The sequence below is a fragment of the Microcebus murinus genome, chromosome 1, assembly GCF_040939455.1.
Source record: "Microcebus murinus isolate Inina chromosome 1, M.murinus_Inina_mat1.0, whole genome shotgun sequence".
NCBI lineage: Eukaryota > Metazoa > Chordata > Mammalia > Primates > Cheirogaleidae > Microcebus > Microcebus murinus.
Window position 1 is genome coordinate 14,817,602 of NC_134104.1, and position 17,779 is coordinate 14,835,380.

The window sequence follows — 17,779 nt, forward strand, 5'->3', positions numbered from 1 at the left end:
AGATCCCAGTAGCACCCCTTCATACTAGTTGATGCACCAAAAAAATGTTTCCAGACATTGTCAAATGTGTTCTGGGCACAAAATCACCCCCCATTTGAGAACCACTGGTCTGTCTAAGGCCATCTTATTGTGTTAATGAACTATTGTATGTTTTTTGGGCAAATACCGTAAGACACAAATGTTTCATATTCACTATTATAGTTCTGAGTTGTTTATATGAGAAATCACATGATTTCTTTCCAAGAAAAGAGACTTCACTTCTTTTTTTGGCACATGCAAATACAGCTAAGAACAAATTCTGACCAGGATTAGGACATCCCAACTTTTAGTATAAAAGAGATTAACCAAAGGAAAGAAGTCATTTTATAAAAACAAAGCAAAACAAAACCAAAATCCTGCACCCAAGCATCCAAATGTTCATTGCAGCACAATTCACAATTGCAAGGATCAACCTACACACACACCCCTTGGAGTATACATCCCATGAAAAGGAATGAAATAATGTCATTTGCAGCAACTTAGATGGAACTAGAAAACATTATCCTAAGTGAAGTATCCCAGGAATGGAAAAATAAATACCACATGTTCTCACTTATAAGTGGGAGCTGACTGATGGGTATACATGGTCATAAAGTGGTGTCATGGACATTGAAAACTAAGAAGGGGGGAGGGAAGTGGGAGATCAGGGGGATCTACCTAACAGGTACGATTTACCCTATTTTAGTGATGGGTACACTTAAAGCCCTGACTTCAGCATCATAAAATTCATCCATGTAACAAAAAACACCCCATAAATCAATTGAAATTTTTAAAAAATAAATAAATTTTGATTATTTATTTTTATTTATTTATTTTTAAATAAACAGATGTAGTTAAGAAAGAAACAAAATATAAACTGGCAGTTTTGATCTATGTTTAATGAAAAAGAAGTTACACGAATAGAAATGGACATTTAACACAGAGATCAATTTATGAAAATATGGTGATAGGTAGAACAAGGGGAAAATCATTTTCATTCTGAATTTACTTACACATTCCCATTAGTTGTCACTGACCTAAAACATCTCCTTAAATCCAAAACAAAGTAATAGTTACCATTTCACTGATGTTTTCATGGGAACACACCCAAGTAATATCCAAACAAAAATTTTCCATGTCCCCTCCTCCCCCTAGAACACACAGAGAAAGGCAGAGATGTTTACTGTAGGTAACACAGTGTGAAGAAAATGCAGCCTTATCTGTCTTTATTATAATAGCAAGTTAGCACTGGCAAATGTGCTTTGGGCACAAATATGATTTCTGCTGATATTTTCATGAGGAAGCTTTTATGATATGCAACCATTTATTCTTAGTACAGTCAATCATTGAGGGATTAAGTCTGACTGGTGAACATAAATATATGCAGAGAAGTTTCTGACAGTTTAGATTTGAGCACATTTGAAATATTAAAGGCATGCAATTTAAAAACACACAGATGTGGGACTACAGTGAACATCCTACTGGTGTGTTGCATGGCTTAACTCTGCTCAGCTCATGACTCTTACAGGGGTCAGTCAATACTCTATTTTTATCATTTTCTACCCTTGATGTATATGACATGGTTACATCTTCCTAAATGAGAAAAAAATATATATCTTTGGAAAAGAATTCTGATCTCTGAAAACATATATTGGTAACAGCTTTGCATTAATGATCTCATTTAAAATAAAATATCCCCTTCTCTCAAGCTAGAAGCTGAAAAGCATTAAACTCATTATAACGCTTGCCGTGTGGGTAATAAAGAGTAGCAATCAATGTGACTCACTATTCCTTTAAAATAAAAATCTTTTGGCCAGCGCAAAGCAGTCACCAACCTCTTAAGTGTACATTGAATAATTTAAAGTTAGGATGAGCCCTGCCTCTTCTGATACTGTATTCTAAGTTTTTCCAGTTGTTCCACACATTGTGCCTGGGCCAACTTCAACGTCCGATTCTCCTCCGTGAGAGCCTCGAATTCCCGAACCAGCTGAGCAGCATCCACCTTCTCCTTTTCTGCCTGATCCAGCTTGGCAATGAGCTCCTTCCTGAAGATGCAGGGCACACAGGGCAGGAAGATAGACAGAGTTCAATAAAAGCAAATTATTCAGTACCAGCATGATGGAAGCAGATGGTTTCATTCTGCTTTTCTAAATTTCTACCCATCTCTACTTGCCTCCAATGATTTACTTTTATTTTGCCAACTTTGCAAGCTTTATTTAGATCTTTTTATTTTATTCTAGCACCTCTAGTAGACACACCCAAAATATTAGCATATACAAAAAAAAAAGCCCCACAGGTCCTTCAATAGTCAAAAAAAGTGATCTTTATAAGAGTACAAGAAGTTATAAAAATTGCAACTAATTTATGAAAAAAATAAAACATCAGTTTATAATTGTTTATAATTTAAGATGCTGCTATTTATTGTCTGGTAGTTTGCCCCTTACCAAGTCTGTGTTCTCCAAATTTAGATTTTATCGTCCTTTGTTTTCTATATCTGAGTTTTACAAATCTTCACTGGGCTTCTTAGAAGTAAAGAATGCCAACTCTATCCTTGCAGATATTGTAATATTTCCCATGTCTTTCCCTAGTCCTTACATATATATTTCAGCCCTCATTAACAAAATAATGTGTATCCATTTAGTCCTGGCCTGACTCTAAAATTGAGAAAGTAGGCAGAGGGAACAGGAGGAAATTACAGTGACACCTTAAGCAAATTCAGTTCTCAGTAAATATTTGTAAATAATTCATTGATGTAAATACACATTATAAGGAGCTAAAGATCTGCAGTCCGTGTTTAGATTTAATAAACATGACAACCAGGTCTGCTGCCTTTATAGGGTCAGTTAATCCTAACCTAGACTAGAACTAATTAAATTCTCCTTTGCCTCACATTTCTTCCTCCTCTCTAGGGTAAATGTTCTTCAGATACATAGTTTCCTAGATGGGCTTCCTGAAGGGAAGGCTTTGTACTGCTGGCGTTATTAATATCATTAGAAGATTGTAGATATACCTAGGCAAAGTTTTAAGACTTTTAATATGTATTTTAAATAGAAACCAACATATCAAACTCAAAACATCATATACCCTAAGAGTAGACTAGTTAAAAAAAAATCTATGTAAATCTGATTTAAAGAAAAGTATTGAGTAAATGATAGTGCAGATATGGCATAATTCATGGAAGTTGTACCCAACTGACCAAAGCTTGGGACACACTGCCGCCAGTCTCAGTCCCAAGCCTTCTTCTTAGCCTCCCTCAACCCTGCAAAGCCCCTGAGGCTCTGTGGATGTGTTGTCAGGGAACAGTTTTGAACCCCTGTTCTAAAGTAGCAACAATCGTGCCTTAGTGTGTAACAAGGACAAATATTATCCTTATTAAGTTCATTCATTATTATTGTTGGCCACATCTCTAAAAGCCCCTATTCTTCCTTCTTCCACTGATCAGATACCGATCTGATACTACATACTATGATAAGAAAAAAGGAAAGTATATATTCCTGAAAAGCAATAATATTCAAGTTTATATTGGAAATAAGCCCATGGTCACAGGGATCAACGGGGAGTTTCCTGATCGAAAGTATAACCTGTTGTGTTCCAATAATCCAGAACAAGAAAATAGCCGACCATCTCATTCAGTTAGGTCTCCAAACATTTTTTATTATATAATACTATTAGTTTAAAAACATAAAACTTTGAACACAAGCCCAAACTATTTCTACATGTCTGTATATTCATTTGTAAATCATATATGCACTAACATGTACATTACAAAGCATACCCAAATATAGATATGTAACGAGATAAGATTGGATGCTAAAACTAGTGGGTGAAAGACTAATGAGTCACAAGATATTTACACAATCTCAAAATGTATTCCTACAAATTTCTTATTAATTGCAAAGGGGAAAAGTATGGAGAACTTTGGAAGAAAGTGACCAAAGTTGATATCAGTAGTAATGAGGTGAATAGATACAACATACACTGTGAGAGACAGAATATCATTTAAGTGGTATTCTTGCCAAAAATGCATAATCTAAATTTAATCATGAGGAATACCAGAAAATATCAAATTGAGGAAAATTCTACAAAATTGCTAGCCTGTATCTTCAAAAATGTTAAATGTTAAGAAATATTCCATATTTTAAAAACCTAAAGAGAGCCGGGCGCGGTGGCTCACACCTGTAATCCTAGCACTCTGGGAGGCCGAGGCAGGTGGATTGCTCAAGGTCAGGAGTTCAAAACCAGCCTGAGTGAGACCCCATCTCTACCATAAAAATAGAAAGAAATTAATTGGCCAACTAGTATATATATATATATATATATATATATATATAAATCAGCCGGGCATGGTGGCTTGTGCCTGTAGTCCCAGCTACTCGGGAGGCTGAGGCAGGAGGATCACTTGAGCCCAGGAGTTTGAGGTTGCTGTGAGCTAGCCTGACGCCACGGCACTCACTCTAGCCTAGGCAAGAAAGCGAGACTCTTTCTCAAAAAAAAAAAAAAAACCTAAAGAGAAATGACAACTAAATACAACTAAATACAATCTGTAATTCTTGAGTGGGAAAAAAATAGCTAGAACATTAGTGAAAAATTGATTCAATTTGAATATGGACTTTGGATTAAATAGCCAATACTAATTTGTCATTGTATCAATGCTAAATTTCTTGATTTTAGTCATTGCATCATACTATGGTTAAATGAAAGAATGCCCTTATTCTTAGAAAATACTCACTGAAGTGTTTAGGGCAACGGAGGATGATGGTGTGTGTATATACATACACATGTGTACAAATACATACATACATATATTTATACACACATATATTTATGTCCATATACACATAAATACATACATATATTTATATACATATATACACGCAGAGAGAATGTGTGTATGTGTGTTTGTGTGTGTGTATAGGTGAGAAAGAAAGAGAATGCCAGTAATGTTCAGGGAGGAAAAATAAGGCACAACTGGGGAAAATTTTAATAATTAGTGAATCCAGTAAAGGAAATATGGGTGTTCTTTATACTACTTTTGCAACTTTATATAAGTTTGAAACTGTCAAAATAAAGTCATCCTGGAAAAAAGAACAAAAATTAAATCAGAATAGAAGTTCTAGTATTTTCTTCCTGCATCCAATGAACTGACTTTTGCATCCAATTTGGTATTCACTGAGCAAAACTAGGCATTGAAAAGAAAGTGCCCCAACAGGGACAAATGGACAATAATCTGGAATATTGGTACGCATATACACAAAATTCCTTTGGGCTGTTACTGATTTTGGATCTTCTGTGGTATTTAAAATAGAATAGACTGCCAATAAATACCTACTGAATAATTAAAGAAAAAGGCAGCTAAGTGATAAATACATTAGTTTATATTTTAAAGCTAAAGAAAGAGAAATTCAATGTGCTCCATTTAATTGAAAAAGTCACATAGCTAATAAGAGCCAGAAATCAAGCCTATCCTTCTGATTAAATGTTTAGAGCTTTAAGCCAAGTCTAGTTTAAGCAGTAAATGTCAATAATTAAATATTGATTAGTAAAAGTATTCATGTAATTATCCTAAAGAAATTAATAAGTAAAACCTATATAAGTAAATAATAGAGAGAGATGCTCTAAATCCTCTATTCACCAAATTATCTATTTTTGTTCTATTTTTTTTCTTTCAAATTACTTGTGTCATGCAAATAATTTAGGTGGAAATAGAGTTTCACTTTCAAATCATGGTCTGAGAGTTGCCAGTACTGGGAATAACAATGGCTATCTTCCTGGCTCCATGTCTGGCCTCGTTTAAAGCCATCTGTTATGAGTTTTGACTGGTAGAGATAATAAATCACAAAATTGCGTAATTTGCAACAAAAAGAAGAACGGTCAAAACTGTCTATTCCAATCTTCTCACATTGGAGAAAGTTAATAATAATTTCTCCTTTACTGGAATCAAGAAGACTCAATTGACAGGTTTCCAAATTAGTTTCGTGCATTTGGTAACCAATCATACAGCTATTCAATGAATACTGTCAAACCGTCTATTGTTTCCTGTCTAGGACCTATTTATGTAGACATATTTATGCTCATCCATTATTAATTCATAATTAAACTCTGGCACATCAAGCTGCAGACACAGTCTTATAAATAGATAATCTGAAGAACAAATTTATAATTGACTAGAACATGGTCCTGCCTTTGATTTCTCAGTTATCCTGCCTATCATTCCCTTCAATGTAATGTGATACGGAGATAGAAGACCATAGTTACATAAATATTATTTCCTAAGTCAAAACCTGTAACACTGAATTCCATACGGTGTTGTTGAATAGTCTAAAGGTCATAGCCTTGGGGTCCAACACAGATCATTGGCTGTCCCATCTTAAGCCACATGCCTGGAAAAGTTTTCAGTTGCTAAAACAAATGGGGGAAGGAAAAGTTCAAGTGACTTGGTAAAGACTTTGAAAGTTTGCAGAAATTAATGACAATATTAAGGAGATTCTTTATGTTGCAGGAGTTTGAGACATGGATTCATCAGTGGGACAAATATTTCTCTGTTCTAGGAAGACCATTTCCATAGTTCTTGGCACTTTCAAAGTTGACTAAAGGCTTTTATTTGGAAAAGGCAAAATTTTAGACAATTTGGTCCCAGTGAACTAAAGACTTCTGGATAATAATGTAATAAAATAATATCTTCATCCTAGGGAGAATTTTATTTTCAATCACAGATTTAAACTGCACTCTTGGTGGTTTTTGAGAATCTTATCAAATACAAGCATCTGTACATAGAAGAGGAGTAGATGCCAGCAGATGACAAAAAGCACATGAAAGTCTACCTTCATCTTATGCAGGTGGAGGAATAATAAATGGTATTGAACTGGGATTTCCAAAGCTCATTCTAGACTAAGATATTGAAGCCTTACAAATGAATAATGCATGAACAAACATACTTATATCTTCTGGGAACCAAAGAGCAATATTGCACCCTTGGAAGAGGAAGTGGGACTTGCTCTGATATAGGGTTTCTCAACCTTGGCACAATTGATGTTTGGGTCAGACAATTCTTTGTTCTTGGGGGCTGTCTATACAATGGGAGTATAGTAGGTTTAGTGGCGTCCTTGGCCCCTTTATTCTCTAGATGCCAGAAGCAAATCCACTCCTTCTCCCAGTTATTACTACCAAATATGTTTGTAGATATTGCTAATGTAGGGTTGAGGTGGGAAGTGGGATGGGTAGAGAATTGCCTCTTAGAGAACCACTGCTCTAAGGGAAATGGACATTCAACTTGTAAATCATCTGAAAAGAGTTAATCCTAGGATAAAAAGAAGGTGAAAAGCAAAAGGTTTCCTTGCTCTCCTCCCCCAGAGATTGGATTGGAGCCTCTTTCCTCAGCAATGGAAACCTATTTAAAGGCATTCTCGTTAAGAAGAGGTAAGTATTCTGTCCCTTTCAATACATGTGCAGGCAGACAATTAAGTGGAGAGATGCCTGGGAAGGAGATTCCAGTTAAACGACTGCACTGCATGTGATTAAATGGTGTAAATGGCCCAAATCATTATGATTGGGGCATTAACAGAAACTGTAATCTCACAGCTTGATGAAGTCTGGGATGGAGGGATTTCACACAAAACTAAATGCTACAATGAAAGATCCCCTTTGGCAGTACCTCTGCCTCTTAAGCAAGTGAAAAGCTGAGACAGCTCTTTGACTCTTCTATTCATTGACTTAACAAGTATTTATGAAACCCCATTGCAAGCCAGGTACTGTCCTTTATTCTTGCTAACCAAGTCCATCTTTGTAAGCACATCTCCATTGTTGGAAAATGAATTCAAACCTCGTACCTTACCCAGAAGGCATCTTACCGTATCAGACATCATAGGAAAGAGAGGATAGAACTTTTCCCCCATGTTGAACATACCCTACAAACACTTATGGAGAAATGTCTCCCATTTACTGTTTATGATAATGAAAACAATTTTGGGGGGATGAGTAAATATTTAAGAAAAGTATGCTTTGATTCAGTGGTTTTCAGTGTATTCACAGAGTTGTGCAACCATGATCTATCAAAGAAAGTCATACCCTGAAGGGAAGCAAATAAAACAGATAAAATTAAACCTTCTCAGCCAGACATGGTGGCTCATGCCTGTGATTCCGGCACTTTGGGAGGCTGAGGCAGGAGTATCACTTGAGGACAGGAATTCAATGCCAGCCTGGGCAACATAGCAAGACCCCAAATCTAGGAAAAATTTAAAAATTAGCTCAGTGTCGTGGCATGCATCTATAATCGCAGGTACTCAGGAGGCTGAGGCAGGAGGACCACTTGAGCCTAGGAGTTTAAGGCTGCAGTGAGCTGTGATCACTCCAGTGTACACCAGCCTGAGTAACAGAGCGAGACCCTTTCTCTGAGAAAAAAAAAAATTTAAGCTTCTCTAGTTGACCTTGGTACAGTCCCCTGCCTGACATCCTCTCCATCCACAATCATTGAGAGACTCACCAGAACACAGTTTAAAAACCTCTGCTTTCAGGAATGTCCCAAAGAAATAAATTGCTTCTGGTTAAACATGAAAATCTCCTGTACAAATAAATACCATGATTAAAGACAGATCAAAACTGGGCTAATTTTAGACTATGATTTTAGAAATTACATATGTATCCTTTTGTCCTCATCCTGATATGTTTCTCTAGATGGGATGTTGATCTCCCCATCAGCATTTTATATATATATTAACAGATATGAGAATATAGGAATCATATTGATTGTGGTAACCCCATATGAAAACCTTCTTCTAGTGTTTTGCTTGAACCCACTAAAATTACATAAAATTTTTTACCTCAGTAATAAAAAACAATCCAATTCAAAAATGGGCAAAAGATGTTAATAAACATGTCCCCAATCTGGATAGAGCTGGAACCCATTCTACTAAGTGAAGTATCTTAAGAATGGAAAAACTAGCACCACATGTGCTCACCAGCAAATTGGTATTAATGAATCAACACCTAAGTGGACATATAGGAGTAACATTTATCGGGTGTCGGGAGGGTGGGAGCGGGGAGGAAGGGATGGGTATATACAAACACAACGAGTGAGATATGCAACGTTTGGGGGATGGACACGCTTGAAGCTCTGACTCGAGGGAGGAGGAGGGGCATGGGCAATATACGTAACCTTAACACTTGTACCCCCATAATACACTAAAATAAAAAAATAAATAAAAATAAAATAGGCCGGGCGCAGTGGCTCACGCCTGTAATCCTAGCACTCTGGGAGGCCGAGGCGGGCGGATTGCTCAAGGTCAGGAGTTCAAAACCAGCCTGAGCGAGACCCTGTCTCTACCATAAAAATAGAAAGAAATTAATTGGCCAACTAATATATATAATATAAAAAAATCAGCCGGGCATGGTGGCTCGTGCCTGTAGTCCCAGCTACTCGGGAGGCTGAGGCAGGAGGATCCGCTTGAGCCCAGGAGTTTGAGGTTGCTGTGAGCTAGGCTGATGCCACGGCACTCACTCTAGCCTAGGCAAGAAAGCGAGACTCTGTCTCAAAAAAAATAAATAAATAAAAAAATAAAATAAAATAATAACCAATAGGTTATCTCTGAGTAGTGAAAAAATAATAAAATAAAATAAAATAAAAATAAACACGTCCCCAAGAAGACATATGAATGGCCAATAAGCACACGAAAAGCTGTGCAACATCATTAGCCATCAGGAAAATGTAAATCAAAACCACAATGACACATCCACATCCACAAAGATGTGGAGAAATCAGAACCCTGATACACTGCTGGTGAGAGTATAAAATGGTACAATCCTTTTGTAAACAGTCTTGCAATTTCTCAAAAGATTACACACTGAGTTATCATATGACCTAAAGATTCTACGTCTAGGTCCATAGTCAGGAAAATTGAAAACATGTGCCCATTCAAAAACCAGTACACAAATGTTTATAGCAGCATTATTTATAATAGCCAAGAAGTGCAAACAACCCAAATGTCTATTAACTGATGAAAGGATAAATATTGCATATCCATACAATGGAATATTGTTCAACAATAAAAAGCAATTGATGCTGATGCATGATACAATGTGGGTGAACTTTCAAAAGTTACGCTTAGTGAAAGAAGCCAATCACAAAAGACCACATATTATACGATTCCATGCGTATGAAATGTCCAGAATAGGTAAATCCGTAGAGATAGAAAGTAGATTACTGGTTGCCAATGGCCAGGAGTCAGGAGACAATGGACAGTGACTGCTTAAGAGAACAAGGTTTCTTTCTGGGGTAATGAAAATGTTCTAAAAGTGCAATCATGGTTGCACAACTCTGTGAATACACTGAAAACCACTGAATGTTAATAGCCAAGATATGGGATCAACCTGAGCATCTGACAATGGGTGAATGGATAAAAAAAAAATGTGGTGTATATACACGATGGAATACTATTCAGCCATAGAAAGGAATGAAATCCTGTTATTTGTGACAACATGGAGGAACCTAGAGGACATTGTGTTAAGTGAAATAGCTAGGCACACAAAGACAAATACCACACAATCTCACTTAGAGGTGGAATCTAAAAAAGTTGATCTCATAGAAGTACAGAGTAGAACAGTGATTACCAAAGGTCAGGGAAGGTATGGGGGAAAGGGAGGATATAGAGAGAGGTTGGCTAATACATACAAAGTTACAGTTAGGAGGGGTAACTTCTAGTGATCTGTTGCACAGTAGGATGGTTACAGTTACCAATAATATATTGTATATTTCAAAATAGCTAGAAGAGAGGATTTTGAATGCTCTCACCACAGAGAAAGGACAAGTGATGGATATGCTAATTACCCTGATTCGATCTTTACACAATGCCTATATGTATCAAAACATCACATTGTACCCTATAAATAAGTCCAAGTATTATGTGTCAATTAAAAACAAAATAAAATGTTTTAAAGAGTACATAACATTCTTCAACATGACTTTTCTAAGAGTGTCTCTTTCTGACCTTCTAAATCAATCTTCTAAACACCAAAGCATCCAGGACATTGTTTCATGCATATAACAGACAAGTGGTTTATGCACTGGACAAGAGAAAATACTCTATCTAGAATAAAGCAAACTTTACAATTGATCATAGCTTAATCTTATACATTTAAAAAATTCCTGTCAAACAATCTGGTGATAGATTTCAAAAGCCATAAATTGTCTATATCTCACTTCTATTGGCTGGGCGTGGTGGCTCACACCTGTAATCCTAGCACTCTGGAAGGCCGAGGTGGGAGGATCGCTCAAGGTCAGGAGTTCAAAACCAGCCTGTGTAAGAGTGAGACCCCATCTCCACTAAAAATAAAAACAAATTAATTGGCCAACTAAAAATATATAGAAAAAATTAGCTGGGCATGGTGGCGTATGCCTGTAGTTCCAGCTACTCGGGAGGCTGAGGCAGGAGGATTGCTTGAGCCCAGGAGTTTGAGGTTGCTGTGAGCTAGGCTGATGCCATGGCACTCCAACTGGGGCAACAGAGTGAGACTCTGTCTCAAAATAAATAAATAAATAAATAAAAATATAAGTTTCTATTACATACACAAAAGGCTATATATATTGTGTAAAAATACTGTTATCATACTTATGGAAAAGAGCATGCTAAATATTCCATGTTACTATATATACAATTATATAAAACTATTGGGCCAGGAGCAGTGACTCACGCCTGTGATCCTAGTACCCTGGGAGGCTAAGGCAGGAGGAATGCTTGAACTCAGGAGTTCAAGACCAGCCTAAGAAAGAGTGAGACCCTGTCTCTACTAAAAATAGAAAAATTAGCCAGGCATCATGGCATGTGTCTGTAGTCCCAGCTACTTGGGAGGCTGAGACAAAAGAATCGCTTGAGCCCAGGAGTTTGAGGTTGCAGTGAGCTATGACGACACTACCATACTCTACCCAGGGTGACAGAGTGAGACTCTGTCTCAAAAAAAAAAAAAAAAAATTCAGATGCAAAAAGTCTAGAAATAAATAGGCATAATGATACCAGGAATTCTTTAGAGATGTCAGAATTCTTGGCAATTTTTTAAAACCTTTCAACAAAGTTCCCCACCATACCTGTTTTTTGTTTGTTTGTGTTTACAGTGAGAACAAAATTTTAATAAATATCAGAACAAGCTTCTCCTGTATCATTGGTCATAAGCCAGAAGTGATTCTTTAAACTGGATTCATGCCATGCTAAGTTTATAATCCTAGAAAATGTTTGACTCTCTTTATCCATCCAATAGATATGGCTTAAAAATAATAGTTATATCAACTCTTCTCATTGCTCCTTTGTAAATTCTCCCAAACTTGATCCAGGGAGACCTCCTCTGGAGAAGAGAGAGAAGTTCAGCTTAGAGTTCAAACCTTAATCTGTTCCTGAATGACTTCAATTGAAGAAAAAAAAAAAAAACTCTCCTTTAAAATGCCTTAGTTAGCATCTCTCTTTGCATCTAGCTAATGCCAGCCAACCACCAGAGGCAACATAATCAGCCACACTTTATGAAATGATGGGGAAGAAATTCTCACCAGAATCATCAAAAAATGGAGAGTTAATTACCTGGGTCAAATCCATTTGGCCCAATTTATCTTGCTTGAAAACAATGACTGTTTAGGAAGAAATCTGTTGCAAAATGAATTTCTGCTTCAATAAAGTCTTAATGAAAACACTGATCACTAGCAATCCTGGAAAAACAAGTTCATTTATATATAAATATAAGATATAACCATACTTCTTAATTTAACAATTTATCTTAGCAGCATTTTATTGCTGATATTAGCTCCATGTTTTAAATATAGACCATACAAGTTACAAACAAAACATAAGTGCACAGAGGACATTACTAAAAGCTGGAATCAGCCACCCTAAATCCCCCTCACTCTTATTTAACCCTGTTCCCAACACCTATGACTCGTGATTAGGAAACAAAAAGATGTTAAAAAGTGTTCCTGTCTTTGGGATTATACATAGTCAGAAAGGACATAAATTTAAATGGGTAACTCTTGGTAACACTAACCTACAAAACATGCCAGAAGAATCATTCCCGTGAATTTCCTTTGTTCACAAAAAGAGCTGGTCACTGATGGTTGGGGCAAGTATATGATTTGAGTCAGTCCCCTGCAATACTTCCATTTTATCTGTCTTAAAACCTAATGGGATTTCATCCTGCCCATTATCTTAAAAAAAAAAAAAAAAAAAAACCTAATGGGGAGTACCACCTAGTCCAAGACATAAGGATCATTAATGAGGCTGTTGTGCAGATCTATCCCATAGTTCCAAATCCATATCCTATTTTAATTCAAGTTCCAGAGAATCTAATTGGTTTACCATTCAGGACCTGAAAGATGCCCCCTTTTGCAACACTCTACATCCAGGCTCCCAATTTTTGTTTGCTTCGAAGTGGACCGATCCAGATACCTGGACAGTTCTTCCAAATGGTTTAGAGATAATCCTCACCTTTTGGAAATGCCCTGCCTAAGGCATTATGAGACTTGTCCCTTCTACAGGGGGATATTCTTCAATGTGTAGATTATATTCTTATCTGCAGCCCCCCTCCCCAAGGAATCATCTAATGAAAGTTCTGTCCAGGTTCTTAACTTTTGGGGCAACAGAGGATATAGGGTCTCTAAAGCAAAAACCTAAATATCCTTATAACAGGTTGAGTATTCCGGATACATTTTAACCCCAAGACAACATTCCCTATCCACAAAAAGAAAAGAAGCCATTTCACAACTTGGCCCTCCACAAACCTGACAACAACTTAGGACATTTTGGGGAGTGGCTGGGATTTTGCAGAATTTAGATTCCCAGATTCAGTGTCATGGCAAAACCCCTATATAAAGCCTTAAAAGGACCTGACGCTGAGCCCTTAAATTGGGGACTAGGGCAACAAAAGGCCTTCCAAGACATTAAAAGGTCTTTGACAACTGCCCCTTGGGAATTCTTGACCTGAATAAGCTTTTCATTCTCTTTACTGTAGAAAGACAGGGATCACTTTGAGTGTGCTCATCCAACCACTTGAGCAGGGCCTTCAACCCACAGCCTATTTCTCTAAGCAGTTGGACTCAGTGGCCATGGGTGGCCTGGGTTCTTGAGAACAGTAGCAGCCATGACTCTATGAGGGCATTAAGTTGACCTTGGGAATGTCATTAGAGGTCTGAACCACTAATGCCACCAGGTCCAAGTGGTCTTAGAAACAAAAGGTCACCAATGGCAGAAGGATGCCTTACCAAATACCAGGCCCGCCTGCTGGACTACCCAGAAATCAGTCTCAAGGTGTACCAAACTTTAAATCTAGCCACCCTGGGCATCATCCCATGGGACCCCTCACCAACTTAACATATTCCTGTACAGAAACTATAGAACATGTACACTCTAGCAGAACAAACTTAAAAGACACCCCTTTGGAGAACTCGGATGAAAGATAGTATACAGATAGCAGTAGCTTCACGCTGAATGGCATCTGGAAGGCAGGATATAGTATAGTCAGCCTTAATGGTGTTGTAGAAATGGGACCTCTACCCCCCAACACTTCTGCCCAAAAGGTTGTTCTGATTGCTTGCATAAAAGCCTTAGAGTTAGGAAGGAAAAAGAGAAATATATCTACACAGGCTCCAAATACATCTTTCTCATACTTCATGCCCATGCTAATACTAAGAAAGAATAGGAATTACTAACAAAAAACAATTCCCCCATTAAATATCATTTTGAAATCCTTCAATTATTATAGCCTGTCCTGGAATCAGCCAAAGTAGCTATAGAACACTACATATATTCAAACTTCCCAAGCAGTTGCCTCTGGGGCCAACCTTACCAACTGCTGAGTCTGTCAACAAAACCTGTACACTTTGCCTCCTGGCCCACTGGCTTGACCACCAAAAGGGCTAATTTATCCCTATAATCTATGGGGTGGACCTCCCACCATCACTCCCACTGAAGCACTCCTTACTCCCACCATTTGTAATCCTAGTTGGCCTTCCTTTATACTTCCTTTTTTTCCTACTCTTCTTTTTTTTTTATTTTAGCGAATTATGGGGGTACAAGCGTTAAGGTTACGTATATTGCCCATGCCCTCCCTCCCCCCTCAAGTCAGAGCTTCAAGCGTGTCCATCCCCCAAACTATACTTCCTTTAACTAATACCTCCCATATTCTTACCCTGGACTGTAGAACCTCTAACCCCTAAACCACCCAAGCGATGTAAACCTTGTGCTAAAACTCCCGTTAGGGCAAAAGAATGGCTATCAAAGGTCCTGCTCTTGGGGAAAGGCCACACAATCTCCCACAATGGCAATTCCTCCTGCCATTACAATTATAGTCAAAATGCCTTAGTTTGGTGCCAGCTATATACTACTACTTCCCCTAATTGCCAGCCTTACACTGGTCATATTTCCACCTTAAGTTAGCCTGAGGTGGCTGAAGTTTTATTCAAGCCAGATTATTGGAATCAAGGAGACTGAAATCATCTTATACATGAGAATCTCACATTCCCCTGTAATGCCAATAATTCACATCCTTGATAGGCCCAACTAATACATACCCTTAACAAGAGCCAGCCAGTTTGGCAATGTGCCCCTAGAAGTCTGACATTCATCCATTGGCATCCGCCAGGCATCCCCCAGGCCTTGCCTACCCCTGCCTAGAAAATACTTTGCATACCAGGGAACACACTCTAGGATACCCAACACGAGGCAAAATCCAAGCTTTTATAGACTGAATACCACCTGGACTACAAGGGCCATTGGCCTAATAATGGTTGGAGAAGTAGGCACAGTCTGACTACTTGCCCCTTGGGGCGGTTTTATCTACCCTGAGACCATCCTCAACAATATCACCTCCCCCTTAGAAACCACCATTTATAATCATTGAAATGCAATAAACCAGCCGACAGTCTTCCTCAATTCACTTGCAGATTTAGTTTTAGAAAACTGCAGAGGATTAGATTATGTACTGGCCCACCAAAGGCACGGTCTTCACTGCATTAAACTCCTCCTGTTGTACTGGGATTAATACCACTGGCCACGCCTCTATAAATTCACAGGAAGTTTACAAGGCAGCTGAATGGGTGCCCAACTATAATCAAAAGGGACAGTCAGATACAGCTTCTGACATATGGAACAAACTATCCCCCCAGTGGCCTACTTTTAGACAAATGCTATGGTCCTGACTAGGACCTTTATAGTCCCCTTTATTATCCTGATTCTTGCTTTCCTTTTCTCTCCTTGTATTATTAAACTTTTAAAATCTCTTGCCTTTTGGGTTGTCATGACAGTCCAAGGGCTCCACCCCATTTCTCTTCAGAGAGATGAAGAAAGAGACTATCAAAATCTCCTTGATTGGGCAGTTTATTCTTTATACTGGCAGCCACCTGATCATGCTGAGGGCCCTGAAGGTCTCTCCCACCATGGTGAGGTGCCATACAGCCCACACCCTGACACCAGTCCCATCAATACATACAGAACAAGATGTAAGAGACTCTGGTGCCCATAGGTAAGGTCAACACCCCTTAGGAGCAGGAAGCAGCTTCAGAAGATGGATCTCAGCCTCCTTTATAAGATTACAAGGGCCCAAATCTCTTAAATAGGGAAATGTGAGAGTAGGAGAGTAGGAGACAGGGCTGAGACTGGATGCAGGGGCTTGAAGATCAGTGCAGGTGTTGAAGTAAACAACCTTAAACAAAAGAGGATGAAAATCATGGGCAAGAACCAGCTTCAACTCACTTGTCAGCTATCTCTGTCACCTTACATGAACTTTGGCTAATTACAATATCATTTACATTGTGGTTTTAAAATTTCTCTGCCCTTGAAATCACCATAACAGTTCTGAGGCAGACATATGAAATACAAAATGGGAGAGAACCTAATTCTAGAAATTAGAACCTGAATTCTTAGTGAAAGCCAACCACTTGCCCTGAATATTCCTCCCTCAATTATCAAAACTATAAAATATCTGAAACCACCACCTCCCAGTGCAGCTGCTCCCTTTGAGCCTGCTCACTCTCTTCCCTGAAAGTGTACTTTCACTTTCAACAAAAGCTTGGCTTACATGGTGCAACCTGAAATTCTTTTCCCAGTGAATAACAAGAACCTGATAAAAACCTCCACGTAGAGGCCAGGAACAGTGGTAACCAAAGTTATCATTGCTCTCAAAGCAAGCAGAAAGAATATGTTTCAAAGGCCAGCTATGAGTTACTCTCATGTCATTATCCTATCATATTTTTCAAAGCAACATACAAAAACATAAATTTATAGAACATATAATTTATTGCATAAGTCTTGTGTTACCAAAAAAAAAAAGAAGAAGGCCACACATGAAGTTAATTTTAATAACAAAGTCCTTCAGTACCTTCAATCTGAAGAGTTTACAAACAGAGACAGAATTACTGGGGGGTTTTATATCACATCACCACACTTCACAAACACACACACACAAACACACACATGAAGACACATTCACAAGATGCTGATCATATAAACCCTCCTTTCACTTCAATGTTGGTCAAGTTATTAATCTTCTTCAATTCCTTTATGAAATTTTTTTAGGACTCAGACTTTGTATAAACATATATTCTGAGTATTCCAAGCAACTTATCAGAATTCTTAGACCAAAAAGAAACTCTCAGATGAGGGAAAAGTTGTGTTTCTGATCTCTGAGTAAGCATCTTTCAGTCCCCTATAACCAAAAGTCTAGGTACAATTTTACGTTTGAAGCATGGCAGAGCAAGTAAGTAAGAAAGGGTTTGTAATATGCTGAGATCTTACGAAAG

General features: G+C 37.9%; 1 protein-coding gene across 2 annotated transcripts in view; it reads right to left on the reverse strand.

The window, feature by feature from the left end:
* Positions 1 to 232: 232 nt before the first annotated feature.
* MAP3K7CL (MAP3K7 C-terminal like) overlaps positions 233 to 17,779 on the reverse strand; it is a 44,410-nt gene continuing 26,863 nt past the window's right edge. For both annotated transcript variants that reach the window (XM_012764479.2, XM_012764478.2), the window contains exon 5: positions 233 to 2,063. In XM_012764479.2, coding sequence (XP_012619933.1) covers positions 1,883 to 2,063 — 181 coding nt within the window. In that variant the 3' untranslated portion in view covers positions 233 to 1,882. The remainder of the gene's footprint in view (positions 2,064 to 17,779) is intronic.